Below are 15499 nucleotides of genomic sequence, written 5' to 3'. Positions count from 1 at the left end.
CTGGTTTTTGGAGCTGCTGAGTTGTGAATGGATTTGTACATTGCCCCTTAGGAAGAGAAGCATGGAACTTAAACCCATATTTCCATCCAGAATGTGACTGCAACGTTCTGTTATAAAAATGCTCTTGTTAAATCAGACTGTGGTCCAGAGTACATAATTTTTAAATATGCCACAGATCAGAAAAACTCAAAAGACAGGGAATGCACAAGTACTAGTAATAAGTAGTGGCAGATGATGGGTGAATGACTGCATTAAAATATTGGAAGGCAGGACTATGAGACAGCTGATGTGTGCAAATATGCATGTAATTTTGCATTGGATTCAAATGGAGTATTTGACTGATAAATGCATTTAGCTTTATTGATAGCACAGTAAAGTAGTAACTACACAGAGAGGAATGCAATTTTAAAGTAATGGGCTACATCCAACTAACACATTCATGGAATCATAGAGTTGGAAGGGACCCTAAGGGTTATCTAGTCCAAACCCCTGCAACGCAGGAATCTCAACACACAGTCTCCCATCCAATTTAAAACCACACTGGACCCTGCTTAGCTTTGCAAAGTTTTACTATTGCACTATGGAGCTAAGTTAATTGTGTCCATGGATTTCAGTGGGTCTACTCTGAACGCAAAAGATAACTGAACTTCGCCAATTATGAAGTGTTGACATTTGGGAGTAAAGTTTTCCACGTCATGGAGAAGAGGGCATGCTGACATACAGCTGGACATTGGGGGTACCCAATTATCTCATCTAACTCAATAATGTATTTGTAAATGCATTTGAAAACACTTAGTGATGGGTTTAAGCCAGGTGGGTCACAGTGCTATTAGTTCTTTTGGTTGCAGAGAAGTGAGACAAATCTAGTGTGGACAAAGGCACATCTTAGGATCTTGCCTGATCTCGGAAGAGGTCGAATGGCAGGAACAGGCACAACTAAGCCAGGAGGAGGAGGCGGCGGCGGCGGAGGAGGAGGAGCGGCTGGTGATCCAGGGGACCATCCCCGGTGTCGTTTCTTGGGGGGCCCAGAACTGGACATGGATGCTAGGTTGAAACAATGCACAAACGAAACAAAGAAGAGAGAGAGATGAGAGCTTTCGCTAATTTAAACAGAAACCCAAACAAATGTGCAACGGGAGCTTGACAATAGGTGATTTACCAAGTAAGGTCCAGTGATCCCTTAACACTTTTAATTGCCTCAGAAATGAGCAAGTGTTCCAGTTACGGGGAACCCACAATCAGGCAAGGAGGAAAAGACAGAGCAATCCTAATTCTCACCTGGGTTTGCTCAAAGCAACAGAATCACCGCCATATATGAATGTATTTCTGGTCAGGGAAGAAGGAAGTGGAGAGTTTTTGCTCCCTTTTAAAATTTTTGCTGTGTCAGCTGTAGGCTAGCGCAGCAGAGGGACCTCAACTCTTGTTCAGAAAATGAGGTGCCTTAAAAATCCGGCTGATCTTGGACTGACGCACTTTGCTTCTGAAAGGCTCCCATTTCAGGGCCTTTTACTGGTTACCACTAGAAAGAACATTGTTCATGCAAATCAGCTCAAGTCTTCTGCAGGTACAGCAGGGGCTTCCACAGCACCAGTATCCAGAGGAGGGACACTTCCACACCACTCCCTCAGCCTTGCAGATCAGGGATTAGGATCACCATTTATTAAATTTACATCCTGCCTTCCCACTCAAAAGCAGCCCCCCATGAAAAACATACCAAACTGATAAAACAACCAAAGCATCTACAAACAAAAACATTTAAGAAGCAATTCCAATACAGGTGCAGACTGGGAATGATCTGAACTTAAAGGCTTGTTGAAAAAGGAAGGCCCTCAGTAGGCACCAAAAGGACAAGCAGAGACGATGCCTGTCTAATATTTAGCAGGAGGGAATTCCAAAGGGCAGTTGCCACTTCCTGTATTGTGCTGAATGACTTCCTGATCAGGTACCATCTGGAGGCCCACTCCTGCAGAGTGTAGTGATCAGCTGGGCTTATAAGGAAAGCAACCCTCTTTTTGGATCATGCAAGGCTGGGAGGTGTGGCCACTGTAAGTGGGAGCATTGAGGGGCAGCCCAGAACATTATTACAGGCACTAAATGTCTGAAATGCCTCTTGTTTCATCCAAACAGTGTTTCTTTTGCACTCCATTCCAATATGGTGCAGCACTCTTATTCATTCAAAACTCTGATTATTTGAATGTTAACCGCAGACCCACTGAGGCTATATTGAAATAATTACAAATTCAGAGGGTTTTGTGTTGTTGCTGTTTACCTGGCTCCCCAGCCGCATTGCTAGGGCCAGGAGACATCGAGTGAGGCACAGGTCGGGAGACTGTAGAGCTTATCACATTAGTCCTTCCTCCATGGTTGTTTCCACTAGCAACATCAGTGGCACGCAGAGACAGGGGAGCTGAATGTAACAAAATACAGAGTACCCGTTAGGTGACTGTTGGCAAATGAACATGCATATTGAAGAACCTAGAAAGGCTACAATAAGCTGATAAAAGCAATGTGTGCACAAATTGCGCCCTATGCATTTGAACCGTTGTGTAGGGCTTCTATATTTTCTAGCATAAACTATAAAGTTAAGAACAAAGTGGGATCAGCACAATCCTATGCAAGTCTACCCAAAAGTTAAATCCCACTCGGTTCAGTAGAGCTTACTCTCAGGTAAATCTGTTGGCAGTCCTAGTAAAAAGGCATCTGATCATTTTAGTTTGCCTTGACTAGATCCCCCAAGAATTGTTAGGTTTTTTAAAGTGTTTTAGTCTCATTTTATGAAACACAACTATATTTAGAGCCTTAATGACTGAAACACTATTTTCCCAGAAGGTACATTAAGTACCTGGACAAAATGCTCAGATATGAATTTGGATACACAAAAGAAATCTATGTACTAGGAAGGGGTGAAATTCATCAAGCACAGTTCTATACAGTCTTTGTTCATGTCAGAGTGCCCTGAGCAGCTAGATGCAAAAGAGGACAACGCTCCTGTACCTTTAATAGTTGCCTAGGAGGAGGAATTTTCACAAGCCCTACGTGAGATTATTTATAGCTATCATTTTTATCATGGGAGGGGGGTATGTCGAAGGGGAAACAGCATGGGCGTAGCCAAAGCAGCTGCCGCCCTCCCCTAGATCAAGTAAAACAATATAAGTACTTAACTGACCAATCACATTGGTTCTGCTCCCACAACAAAAATCCTGGCTACACCCATGGTAGCCTTGCATGTTTCTAGTAGGAGTAGGGCTTGATGGAGGGAGTCTGATCTCCCCACTCCTCTTTGGGATGACAGCAGTTGTTGGATGTGAAACTACAGCTTCACCTTAAATCAGAAGGTTTTCCAACCACTGAACATTTTGGAAAGAGGGGCGATCCCGACGTGCTAATATTCTTCCAGTCATAGGATTCTGGAAGGGTCCCCTATTACAAGAATTAGCAAGCCTGATTACCAACTAAAGGTAAAGGTAAAGGTACCCCTGCCCGTACGGGCCAGTCGTGTCCAACTCTAGGGTTGTGCGCCCATCTCACTTAAGAGGCCGGGGGCCAGCGCTGTCCGGAGACACTTCCGGGTCATGTGGCCAGCGTGATGAAGCTGCTCTGGCAAGCCAGCACCAGCGCAGCACACGGAAACGCCGTTTACCTTCCCGCTATAAAGCGGTACCTATTTATCTACTTGTACTTAGGGGTGCTTTCGAACTGCTAGGTGGGCAGGAGCTGGGACCGAAAGACGGGAGCTCACTCCGCCGAGGGATTCGAACCGCCGACCATACGATCGGCAAGTCCTAGGCGCAGAGATTTTACCCACAGTGCCACCCGCGTCCCTGATTACCAACTACTACAAACCAATTGTGGAAACCAGATGTTTGGGCAGTGCCCATGCTGCTTTGACTTTGTGTTTTAGTTAATTTATTATTTACTAAATGAATAAATTGGTGCACAGCACTGTTAATCTGTTGATGATGAGAGTCAGATTATCAGACTAGAACTGGGAAGACCCAGGTTCAAATTCCCACTGTGATATGAAGCTCACTGAGTGGCAGTGGGCAATTCACTATGACCTGGTTCGCATGTCATGCTAAACCACATTTTGATTATCTGATTCTGGTTCAGCAGCTTAGCCATGGTGTATTAACCATGAACAAACCATGTTTTTAAGTCACAATATGTTGTTAGTTTCTAAACATTGGCTAATGTTAACCATGGCTTAGTGTTATGTGCAAACCCGGCCACTATCTCAGCCCAACCTACATCATAGGACATGAAGATAAAAAGGGGAGATATGACACCTTCATCTCCTTGGAGGAAATGTAAATCACTGTGATCTGTATGCAGTATATAACTATTTTTGTAAACAAATACATAAACAGAATAAATAAAGGTCTCACACACATCAGTATGATTATTATGAAAATAATGTGTGGATAACAGCAACCTTTTAGAAGAGATATCAAACATTTGATTGTTGTGGCATCTTGTTTCAGAAAGAAAATTGCATAGCTAATAGATCTATGTTTTGAGAAAATTAACATACAACTTTATAAATTTAGGTGAATGCAAGCTGACTCCTTTTCCTCACACAGATAACTTTATATCAGCCCTCCTGAACTCAGGGGAAGACATGTTACCTGTTGCAAATGTGTTTCCTACAAGTTGTACCGGCAAAGCAAGTGGTTTCACTATGTTCTTATTCCGAGACAAATCTTGAATTCCACTTAAATTAGCAGACGAAGAGGGTGCTGGACTGAACACTGAGGAGTCTGTCAAAGAGATTGTTGAAACTACTTTATAAAATCTACATTATCTTTGAATTTTCCTAAGATGTCACTTACATGAGCTCATTGCAAATGCTGATTATTTACAAACATATCATATACTTACTGCTTATAGCACATTCAAGGCAATTGTAAACTTATAACACATTCAAGGCATTTATATTTTTTAATACTTACTATGAAAGTGGTTTAAATCCTGGAACAGGTTACTAATACATACTCTCATGTATTCAACTAAGGTTACTTCCAAGTAAGCAGTTTCATCTTTTACGAGACTTACATACAAGTCTGTATATTTCTACTCGAAAATAAGTCCCATTGCGTTAAATGGAGTTTACTCCTAGGTAAGTGGATACAAGCCTGTAAATTAAACTCATAGAGCTTGCAAGTAGCTACACTTTCCATTTATCAGATATGCAAAGCAGAAATAAATCACGAACGGCCCAATTAAATAAAGCCAAGATCAGAACTGACTGACTCATGTTCCTATAGATTTGTTGTTGTACTTGACCATAGCATATACTAACCATCTGAAAGAAAAAAATAGCTTCCAGAAACCAGAGAATTTCAGAAATAACTACCGGTATTTGCCAAAAATTACACTGGACACAGGTGTCAGATATGGTATGATATAGAGAAGGAGCACTGCCCAGGGAATGTGTGCTTATCCCACATAATTTATTCTTCGGTAGTATAGATGTTGGTGGTGTTTCAAAAGCCTCTTTGACCAGACTAGGGTAGAACGAAAAGTTTATACAATGCTCAAAGCTACCAGAATTCAACAACTGCTGCATAAGCACAGAAAATCAACTATGAAAGCTGAACAGAAGATAAAGAGAACCTGATTCAGGAGAGTACACAAGATTTTCATTAGTATTTGCTAGGGCCAGTAGCTTAGCTCACCCAAGTTATTTCACCAGGTTTTGGGGACATGTGCATTCCATCGAGTTCTGAACGTCAATTTAATCCCAGGATAAGATCCTTTTTACTTCTCTTCCCTGCTGCCAGCTAGGGTTGCCATATGTCTTCTTTTCCCAGGACATGTCCTCTTTTGCATGGGTATGTAAAATGAGAGTCTGCATAGCGATTCATAGTTAAAAGTAGAAGTCAGCAAATGTGTCCTCTTTTTTGCTCTTCGAAATATGGCAACCCTATCACGCACGCACCAGATTACTAGTGGTTGCTGCAGCCTCACTTGCCGTAGGGGATGTCTTAGGTCATCAAGCTCAGAATCACAAAGTTGGTTCTGGGGGACTGGGAAAGCTCCAAGTTAGAGTCCACAATTATGCTGGCCATGGAGAGGGGTCTACCACTTTCTGGCAGATATGATAAACACACCCTTCCTTTCAACCTAGGAACTTAGGAGGGATCTTCCCAGGGTTGCACTAGAATTGGAGGCACTTGGGAAGCCGAAGTTGCAGCACAACTGTGTGAGGATGATTTCACACCTAGGCAGGCTTCATTTCCAAGGCGTAGTGTCACTGCAGGAACAGTCTCCAACCCAGAGAGCCACCCCTGACTTCATGATCAATTTTAGAGGTGTATTAGTTGATACCAAGACTCTTTCACTGGTGAAATATCCTGGCGTCCACTACTGTTTTGCTAGCTACCATAGGCACCCAAAGTGTAGGAACCCCCTGCACCAAGCAGTTTCACACTGCCCCATGTGGATATAAAGCACCTCAGGCAATATCCTGTTGCCCCATTTTCTCCTTTTAAAGTAAGTTATGAGCTCAATAATGCTTAGTTATCATTCAGAAGGGTGCCCCATTAACAGCAGGTAAACTGAGACATGCTCCCATTTCACGGTGATAGCCCATAATTCTTCTCCAGTCCTCTGAGTCCTCGTCAGACTCATAAGCCATCAGCAACAGAATGATTCAGTCTAATCATGATTTCCACATGGAAAGCCCTGGATAATTACGACCATCGCCTCCCCATAATTAACAGAAGCAAAACAGATTACGCAACATGCATTTAATTGGAGTGGACTTTTCCTTGAAAACAATGCATGCTGGATTTCACTGTGCAGACGAAGGAAAGTAAACAGGGCCTGTTTGTTTCAGCCTACATCAGCCCCAGTGAAAATAACCACTGAGAAAAAGCAGAAGGCAGAAATTAAATACCCCAGAGATAACACAACACTCTGAGAACAACCAGTGCAGTGCTGGGGAGGGGAAGAGAGGTAGAAGGGGGCTGTTTGCCAGCTGGAATAATGACGGTGAGGAATAGACACAGGAATTTAATATCATTTGCCAAAAGCCTGACTGCGCTATAAAACACTGATGCTTTTTGAGAACGATCAGTGCAGGGAAGCGTGGCAAAGAAATCTGGAAGATTACCCTCTTGCACTACCATATCTTCCAGAGTCACTCAATTGTGGGCTAGTATAGGGGCTTGATGGGCTGGATATATCCCATTCTGCTTGGAAAAACTAACAGCAGCATGACAAAGATCTACATATCATGGTTCCAGTCACCAAGGTAGCTAGAAGCTGCAATATAAGGCAAACCAGTGGTCATATTTTTTCATATACTATACAGACTTATATAGAGAAAGTGACTAAAACGACAACAATAATCTCTGTGGGTTAGTTATATTCAGGCAACAGTCTTAACTCTGTAGCTACAAAGAAACACAACAGGAATTATGTGTAAATATAAAGCCCAATACGAAACATTTCTAAAACAGAAGCTCTCAACTTATTTTTCACTTCCCTGCCCTGCCCCTATTTCCTTTTCTGCTATGCGTTTTAGAGCGCAAGCCTTTGGGCAGAGGCCGCCTTGTTCTCAATTTCCACATTTAGTAAATGTTAGGAGCGTTAACATATAAGTGATAAAATTAAATAAATAAGAACTACAATGTTAAAAATATACAATGCTTAGAAGTTGGTTAGAAAAACAACCCTAACACACACACTGATGAACAAGCACTGGGTGTGAGGACCCCAAAAGAAAATGGCGGTTTTCATTTGAAAACATGAGTAAGTTATCCAGATTCAGGGACCGGATGTTTTCATAGGACTCCTGTGCATTTTATGGTTATGTAGAAGAGGCAACAGGAACAATTTTCTTACCCCTGCATGACAAGTTGCACCTCCAGAAATCCCCAACTGTTGGAGGAACAGGAGCCTTGTCATCTTGTACATCCTACATATATATACATTTGCCAACCTGGTTCCCTTCAGATGTTTTGGACAACAATTCCCATCAGCCAGCTATATATCACTGTCAAAAATGAAAGTTGCAAAGTGGTATTCTGTGTACTCCAGTTCCTCCTCCTTCCTAACAGACTCATCTTGTGTATTTTCTAATCCCATTGGCCTTGTCTACAATGAGCATAGTAGAATGCACCTGAAAAAGGGAATTGATTTCAACACATGGAATCTATGAACTAGTCACCCTCCAAGTGGCCTTTTTTGTTTCTTTACTCCATTTTTTTGAATGACAAGGAACTGGCCTGAGACATTGTTAAATTCTCTTTTAGGCACCAGGCAAAGACAACTCAAACATTTGTCACTTAACTTTCTTATTCTTCTGGTCTGCTTTTGGTGAAGCTTTGATCTGACTGGCCTGGTGTGCTGGTAAAAGTGGGCTGAATTGTTTTTAAATGTGCTGTAGCTTGTTTTTTCCAGTTATGTACTGTGAGATAACATTTTTCTGTCTGTTTCCTTCAGTTTCATTTCTGCGATTGATTTAATGGTATTTTAACGAGTTATTGTTAGCTGCCTTCCGTGACTTACTGGGGAGAAAATCAGCATACAAATGTTCTAAATAAACAAATATAAATCTCATATCCTATCAAAAGCCATGGCTCCTCAGGACTGGTGTATATAATAAAACTTGAATTTTTATTATATTAGGTGGCAGTTGTATTTATTGATGAAGGTAACATAGTAAGTGTCTTCATTGAAAGATTATAACTCTAGCAGGAGGTAAAAAGGGTTTGACAGCTATGACCTGACAAACAAACAGTGATGTGGAAGAACAAACCAAATGAAAATCATGATGAGCTGATAAGGCAAAAGGAGAGCATAGAAGGTACGCTTATTGACTTGGCAGGTGTAATAAGATTACTCATTATTCTAGGTCAGGCACGTCCAACAGGTAGATCGTATCTACTGGTAGATCACTGGACATCTGTGGTAGATCACTGGTAGATCACTGGCTCCCTCCCCAAAGAAGCTCAACAAGTTTGACCTGAATCCCTAAAAAATGGGTTTTCCTCCTCCCCCCAAAATTTTTACCAACTTCGACCTGAACCGCTAGAAAATAGGGCTTTCCTCCTCCCTAAAAAAAGCTGAACAACTTTGACCTGAACCCCCCAAAAAGGGGGTAGATCACTGCCAGTTGTTAACTCTGTGAGTAGACCGCAGTCTCTTGGGAGTTGGCCACCTCTGTTCTAGGTAGAATAGCTTCTCCTATGACTACATGTTTCTATGCCAAGAAGCCTCAAAGCCAATATTTCTCTCTCCCTTCCCCCTGCTCTCTCTTCTCTCACACACAAAACACAGAGAAAATGTTCTTTGCATTGGGTTTGGGGCTTCTTACAGTAGAGTCACCCAGAAATAATTCCCACTGAAATCAATGGGTATTGTTCCCAGAAAAGTGTGGACAGGGCTGTAGCCTTAATAATCTGGTCTAGAAGTTTCAAACGCAATGTAAGAATGATTTACATTGCTTCAAGTGTGTCGAAATACAGACTCTTTAAACCCAGTATTTTTTTATTGTTGACATCACTGGAGAACAAATAAAGTACAGTTGTACCTCGGAAGTTGAACGGAATCCGTTCCGGAAGTCCATTCGACTTCCAAAATGTTTGAAAACCAAATCGCGGCTTCTGATTGGCTGCAGGAAGTTCCTGCAGCCAATCAGAAGCTGTGGAAGCCCGTCAGATGTTCAGCTTCCAAAAACAGTTCGCAAACTGGAACAGTCACTTCTAGGCTTGTGACATTCGGAAGCCAAAATGTTCAGGAACTAAGCTGTTTGAAAACCAAGTCTTGGTTTCTGATCTTTTTCTTAGATACAGGCACAGTTACAATGTAAACCTTTATGGCCAGAGTTGTCATTGGCACAAACCAGTCTTCCCAGGTCAGCAGGCTGGGACTGATGGGAGTTGTGGTTCCAAACATCTGGAGGGAACCAGGATGGTTTCCTGCCATGTGGTCCCAGAACTCCTATTTGGCCAACACATATGGTGTAGTAGGAGAAAACAAAGTTTCCAGTGATAAAAAAGCCCCTCTTCATCAGAATTCTGGCCAATGAATAATTCAATTTACCTTGAGAGCTTATATAAATTCTACATAGACTTCAGACAATTCAATAGAACATGCCAACTCTGTTCTACCACTTAATGTTGTACTATAGGTACAAAAAAACATACATTTATATTTATATTTATTTATTGAAGCATGCCATTTAAAAATATGAGCCTGTGCAAAAGAACTCTTAACTATGGCTAACAGTTGCTGTCAGATAAACCCTTAAATACCATTAAAGCAGGTGGGTAAAATTTGAGCTCAATAATGGAGAGGGGGAATGACATGTGTGACCCCTTGGCCTGCTTTCAGTCTTTTAAGCAAAGTTAAATGAATTATCTGCATTGGCTATATGTGGTCTTTTTAGGATAACTGAGGCTACATATACTATTTTTTATGACACTGGACTCAAGACACACCTTCTTCGCCCTGTCTCTTTTGCCCCACACTGCATGTCAACTTTGGTGCAAAGATTCTGGCTTTTATTAAACTAGAGTTTAATACAACCAGAAGCTTAATATTAGAGGCTGAATGCTGGTTAACCAGCACATGAGAGGAGCAAGGAGAGACAGGCCGGGAGGGTAAGTGCTCAACTCCAATGCTCATTCGTAGCATCATAAAACAGTTTATGAAGCATCAGATTGTCATCCAAACACAGCCTGCAACTTACTTCCTTTAAGACACCAGTGGCAATTTAAAGGAGCCTATGAATTTATTAAACACAACATAACCAAAAATAAAACAAGAGTTTTCATCCAAACAGCTGTTCATTGAGATCCTAACTGAAGTGTTACCTAAACGATGGACCATTTAAATACTGGAAGAACATTTCTTCCCAGTTGATCTGTCTTTGGCATGAGAAACACATAAGTTGGAATCTCCCAAGCACAACCTTGATTCATTTCAGGGGGGCTTTAGAAGGTCTTCTGCACATGCCACAGTGAGATGCATTGTGTGCTGAAGACTCCTCACACTTGGATGGCTCGTGCCTTTGGCTTCCGGCAAACCCCAAGCCATATGATGTGAGTCATAACAGACAGCACAGTCACCACTTCATCAAGTGTCAGCTCTAGGATACAATTAACTCATAGTGTTTACCTGTCTGAGTGAACCCTGGCTTGTATCCATTAGCTGTTCCACTCTCAGGGGTCACAGATGGAGACGCTGAAGAACTAGGTTTAGCAGAATGGCTAGCAGAAGAAGATGGCCTGCTTCTACATTCTGCAAGTGAAGTAGCTACAATACATATTAAGGCAGCCAGGTTTCACAATTCAGCAAAAAAAGGAAGTTTGAAAACATCAACAAATCTTTTTAAACATTTTTGAAATGCCAGATATAAAAATTCATTCAAAAGCAACACTTGGAGTTTTGTCAGAAAAGGGCTGTTTTCAGCTAAGAAAGCTGTTAAATTCCGTGCGGCAAATATGAGCCTTCTGCTTTGATAGGGAAACTCAAGAGTGATTTAAGAGAGAGAACATCTTCACACGAAGAGAGCTCAAGACCAATCCAAATAACACCACCATTCCGTGGTATATTATGCAAGTCAAAATTAATTTTTAAAAAATGTATAGCAACAAAAGAAAGGGCTTATGCATATCTGCAAAACCAGTGTTTTACTTGTGTGCAGAAAAACACCTAGGATGTTGCACCTGGGAAGCAATGCAATAAAGCACAGAGTTATAGACTCAAGGCTTTTTGAAAGCCACATGTGGGGACAGAGCAGGAAGGTGAGGGAGTAGCAACACTAAGTGCAATTGCACACGACCAGGAATATTATGACAACTAGGAAATTCCAGTGCATGGATGGCTAATTGAAAGCCTTTTGTAAACATCCAGAGGACTGGCTAATATTAGCCCAGGGTAATTGTTCTCTCTGATCTCATCTCTCAGGCAATAACAAACCAAAATGAAAAAGTTTAAATTCTGGCATAGGTCCATCTGTGCCCATCACTGTCAAATGTTCTTGAAACACATTATTTGACTTCAGGCTCTTTGTGCTGAAGCTGATCTTTCTATTAACATTGACCAAATTTTTGATTTCCGCAGTTTTCACAAAGCTCTTAGTGTTCGTTTAGTGAAGGCCAGTGTGTGTTGTTGAAAAGAGTGTTAAACTGCAAATGGGGAGGGCCTGGGTCTTAAAACCTAACTATAGTCAGCCAGGAAGTACAAGGAATGGTCTCAGGCACACACCAACTGTGTTGTACCTGACACTAAAACATGGTTTGGCATAACACGAATGAGCTAGAACAAGCTCAGGTTCCTTCTCTCCTCCCACGCAGCTCGGAGGAGGACATTGGTAGCATCTAATTTCAGCTTCCTTTAATCTCTATCAGTTTATTGTGTCTATCAGGCTGTGGTTTATCACTAACTCTTGTCTAGACAACACACACACACACACAAAAACTGAGATTAAACGAAACTGAGAGCAGATGCTGCAAAAGTTCTCGTCCTGGTCACATGGAGTATGTGAGCCCAGGGAGAACATTGTTCCAGCATGTGCACATCACAGTAAACCATGTCAATGTGGCTACTCTCTCTCAGCCTAACCTACTGCACAGGGTTGTTGTGAGAATAAAGAAAGGAAACCATCTTAGCTGCTCTGAATGCTTTGTTGGAAGGGTGAGATAAAAACATAATAAATATTTATGAACAGGTATCAGAAAAGGTGTTGTTGTTGTTAACATGATGCTCTACATCCTTTAAACTGAGCTCTAAACTCTAACCTGAGCTGAAGTTGTCTTCCTCAACTTGGTGCCCCTCATATGTTCTGGACAATAGACCATGCTGGCTGGGAGTGATAGAAATTGCATTCCAAAACATCTGGATCATACCAGGTTAGGAAATATTGAACTAGTCTATCCAATACTTTCACTTACTACATTGTCATCAATTGTTCTGAATATTTCTGCAGCAGTTGTTCATGGACGTATGCAAACAATCATGCAGGGATAGCGAACTTTCAGGGCATCTTATTATGTTTCTGGGTCTTCAGCAACTTACTATTTAGTCAAGCTACATTTAAAGTTCTCTAAACCAAAATAAAGGGTATATATCTAACAGGATGCTTGTTACCTTTCCAGCATATTAAAGGTCCCTTTGACAGCACACCTTGGGAGCTCCTTACTAGGTAGTACTTTAAGTGCTTCTGCTTCTTTGGCTGAGTGGTGAGCTTCAAGTTAATGTGGTTGGAAAATTCAGTGAAATATCGAAATCCTCTTTCTCCACAGCCTATACAGTTCCCAGAAAAACCTGAGGAGCGGTGGGGAAAGAAAATACAAATCAAATCCTTCCCAATATATTGTGTGAAGTAAAACAATTCCATCCCAACTCTTCATTTTGCTTCTACTAGCTGTATGCACCAGATTCCTGCTTGGAAACAAATATATTCCCAGTTGCACACAAATAACTTGAAGAACAAACAAAAGATAAGAGAGACATCTAGCTTCATCATTACTCCCCAGGTATCACCAGCCTTGATTCCACCTGTACTTGTACATTTTAGAAGATCAAAACTACAGTATTAGGAGGAGCAGATAGTTCTATTAAGATCCTCAGTATCCTTCCACAAAACAATATTTCTTTGCCAGCTTTAGAATGCAAAGATCATATTTTCTACCCAGAACCCAATGTTCATCTCAAGTTTTCTGTTAATTCTGCCTTGGTTTCCCTTGGATTTATTTTATGTGGAAAAAGGATTTAAAGTAGTTACAGTGGATGGGAGAGAGAAATCAATATTCTCTAGTCCACAGAATTCCCTGATGTAAGAAGTAATGTTTTCACAGCAGACTTTTCCCTTTTACAGGGGGTTCTGACAGGACATAAATAAGTAAATATTTGAGGCAAGGCACTTAGTACCATTGAAACAGAAGTTGAAAGCTCAGCACTCCAAAGAGTACTGTAATCTCTTCTAAACATAAAAGACTTGGGAAGAAAGGTCATAAGGTCAAACTAGTTTCGCAAGGTGGCCTAAATTACATCTTTAATTGGGCTCTACTGGATAAAGTTGGGGCTATATATTATCCTTGACCCATTGTAGATTTCCTACTGATTTCAAAGAGGACTTTGCATGACGACAGAAGGCAAATGACAATCGGCCAGTGAGGTGTAACAAAACCATCTCCTAAACATAGTCCCCTGGTGATTATAATCTGCGTTTAGACAACGTGTTCAACAGCAGGACCCACACAACACATGAGCCATGAGCGAGGGACTCAGCGAGGGTTGTTTTAGCTGCCTAATCAACAGTTCATTTTTTATTTCTTGAATCTGACAGAAGGCAAACTACAGTGACCACACCTAATGTATTCAGCAGTATTATTATTTGAAAATATTACATTATTATGCTCCCAGATGTAGAAAAATTTGGTTCAGAACTTGAAATCGTGAACCACATTTGTGTGGGGATACTCTTTCATCCTTGCTTGCATCCAGTCCTTGGGAATTTGTACCACCACCATGTCAAAGCTAATTCTTCTGTAACGACTAGAAATTCACTTTTTGTTGAATTAAGCAGAAAATTTATGAGGTTTCTAAAACCCCACAGCCCAATCAGAAGGGTCTGATGAATTGCTCAGCCCTGTTATCTATAAGCTATTCAAGAAGTAATATTTATAATTTATGTAAGGATACTTGGAAAACATTGCCAAACCAGCTCACACATTCATTGTGGGTTTCAATATAGAAAATTGAAGCTTGGTGCATATGAAATGTAAGAAAACTCTGGAAACAGCCAATTTCTTGCCTCCATTCCTCAAAATGATTGGACATGGAGTGCCTTATAAGAACAGCCAGCACTCCAGCTCAGAGCAAGCCAAGGCACAGATAGGATGGAATTTAGGGCTGTAGGATTTCCAAACCACCCCCAGACAAGCTGATGTAGGGGGAACCAAGAATGTAGTTCTGAAAATGGGACAGGCCACACATGTGGAATTTGTCTTTACATGTTTTAATAAAACCTCAAGATGCTGGTGAGGGGAGAAACTCAAGTGACAGCTTAAAATGCATGTAGGATGCAAAGGGTATGTGCAAATCTCTTCATTTGTGGAAGGCAAACTGAGTATGCAAACAAGTATTTGTATTCAGGTGGTAGCCGTGCTGGTCTGACACAGTCCAACTCTCCTTCTCTACTGCAGCTTTGAGAAGGAGCTCAAGGTATTTGCTTCTGATTTCCACTAAACTCAGTCTAGCATGTTATCTGAACCCCGATCTGTGGTTAATATTTGTATGGTTTATTTAAACAAACCAGCCTCATAAACCATGGTTTGAAGTAGGCACCTTGTGGGGAGCTGCAGTCCAACAATATCTGGAGAGATATTTCCTCACCCCTGGTGTAAGAAATTAAAAGCTGGTGGTTTCTGAGTCAGCAAAAAGTAGGCACCACCACCACCCATATTCCAACAACATGCAATTCTTCTCTGTATAACTGATGTCCCAGTCTGAGCAACTTGTCATGAAGACCTGGAGCTCCTAT

The 15499-nt window shown here is 41.3% G+C and overlaps 1 protein-coding gene across 20 annotated transcripts in view; it reads right to left on the bottom strand.

The window, feature by feature from the left end:
- Positions 1-15499, bottom strand: part of GREB1L (GREB1 like retinoic acid receptor coactivator) — a 158040-nt gene that overhangs the window by 45815 nt on the left and 96726 nt on the right. For 11 of the 20 annotated variants that reach the window (XM_083622402.1, XM_083622404.1, XM_083622403.1 and 8 more), the window contains 4 exons: positions 13102-13278; positions 4626-4757; positions 2270-2407; positions 898-1044 (listed from right to left, as the gene is read on the bottom strand). In XM_083622402.1, coding sequence (XP_083478528.1) covers positions 898-1044; positions 2270-2407; positions 4626-4757; positions 13102-13278 — 594 coding nt within the window. Of the gene's footprint in view, positions 1-897; positions 1045-2269; positions 2408-4625; positions 4758-11127; positions 11266-13101; positions 13279-15499 lie in introns of all 20 variants that reach the window. The other 9 variants (XM_083622412.1, XM_083622414.1, XM_083622396.1 and 6 more) reach the window with 1 other exon arrangement.

This window comes from Podarcis filfolensis (genome assembly GCF_964270895.1).
Source record: "Podarcis filfolensis genome assembly, chromosome: 7".
Lineage (NCBI taxonomy): Eukaryota > Metazoa > Chordata > Lepidosauria > Squamata > Lacertidae > Podarcis > Podarcis filfolensis.
Note: the sequence above shows the minus strand (reverse complement) of the source record. Positions and strands in the feature narration are given on the sequence as shown.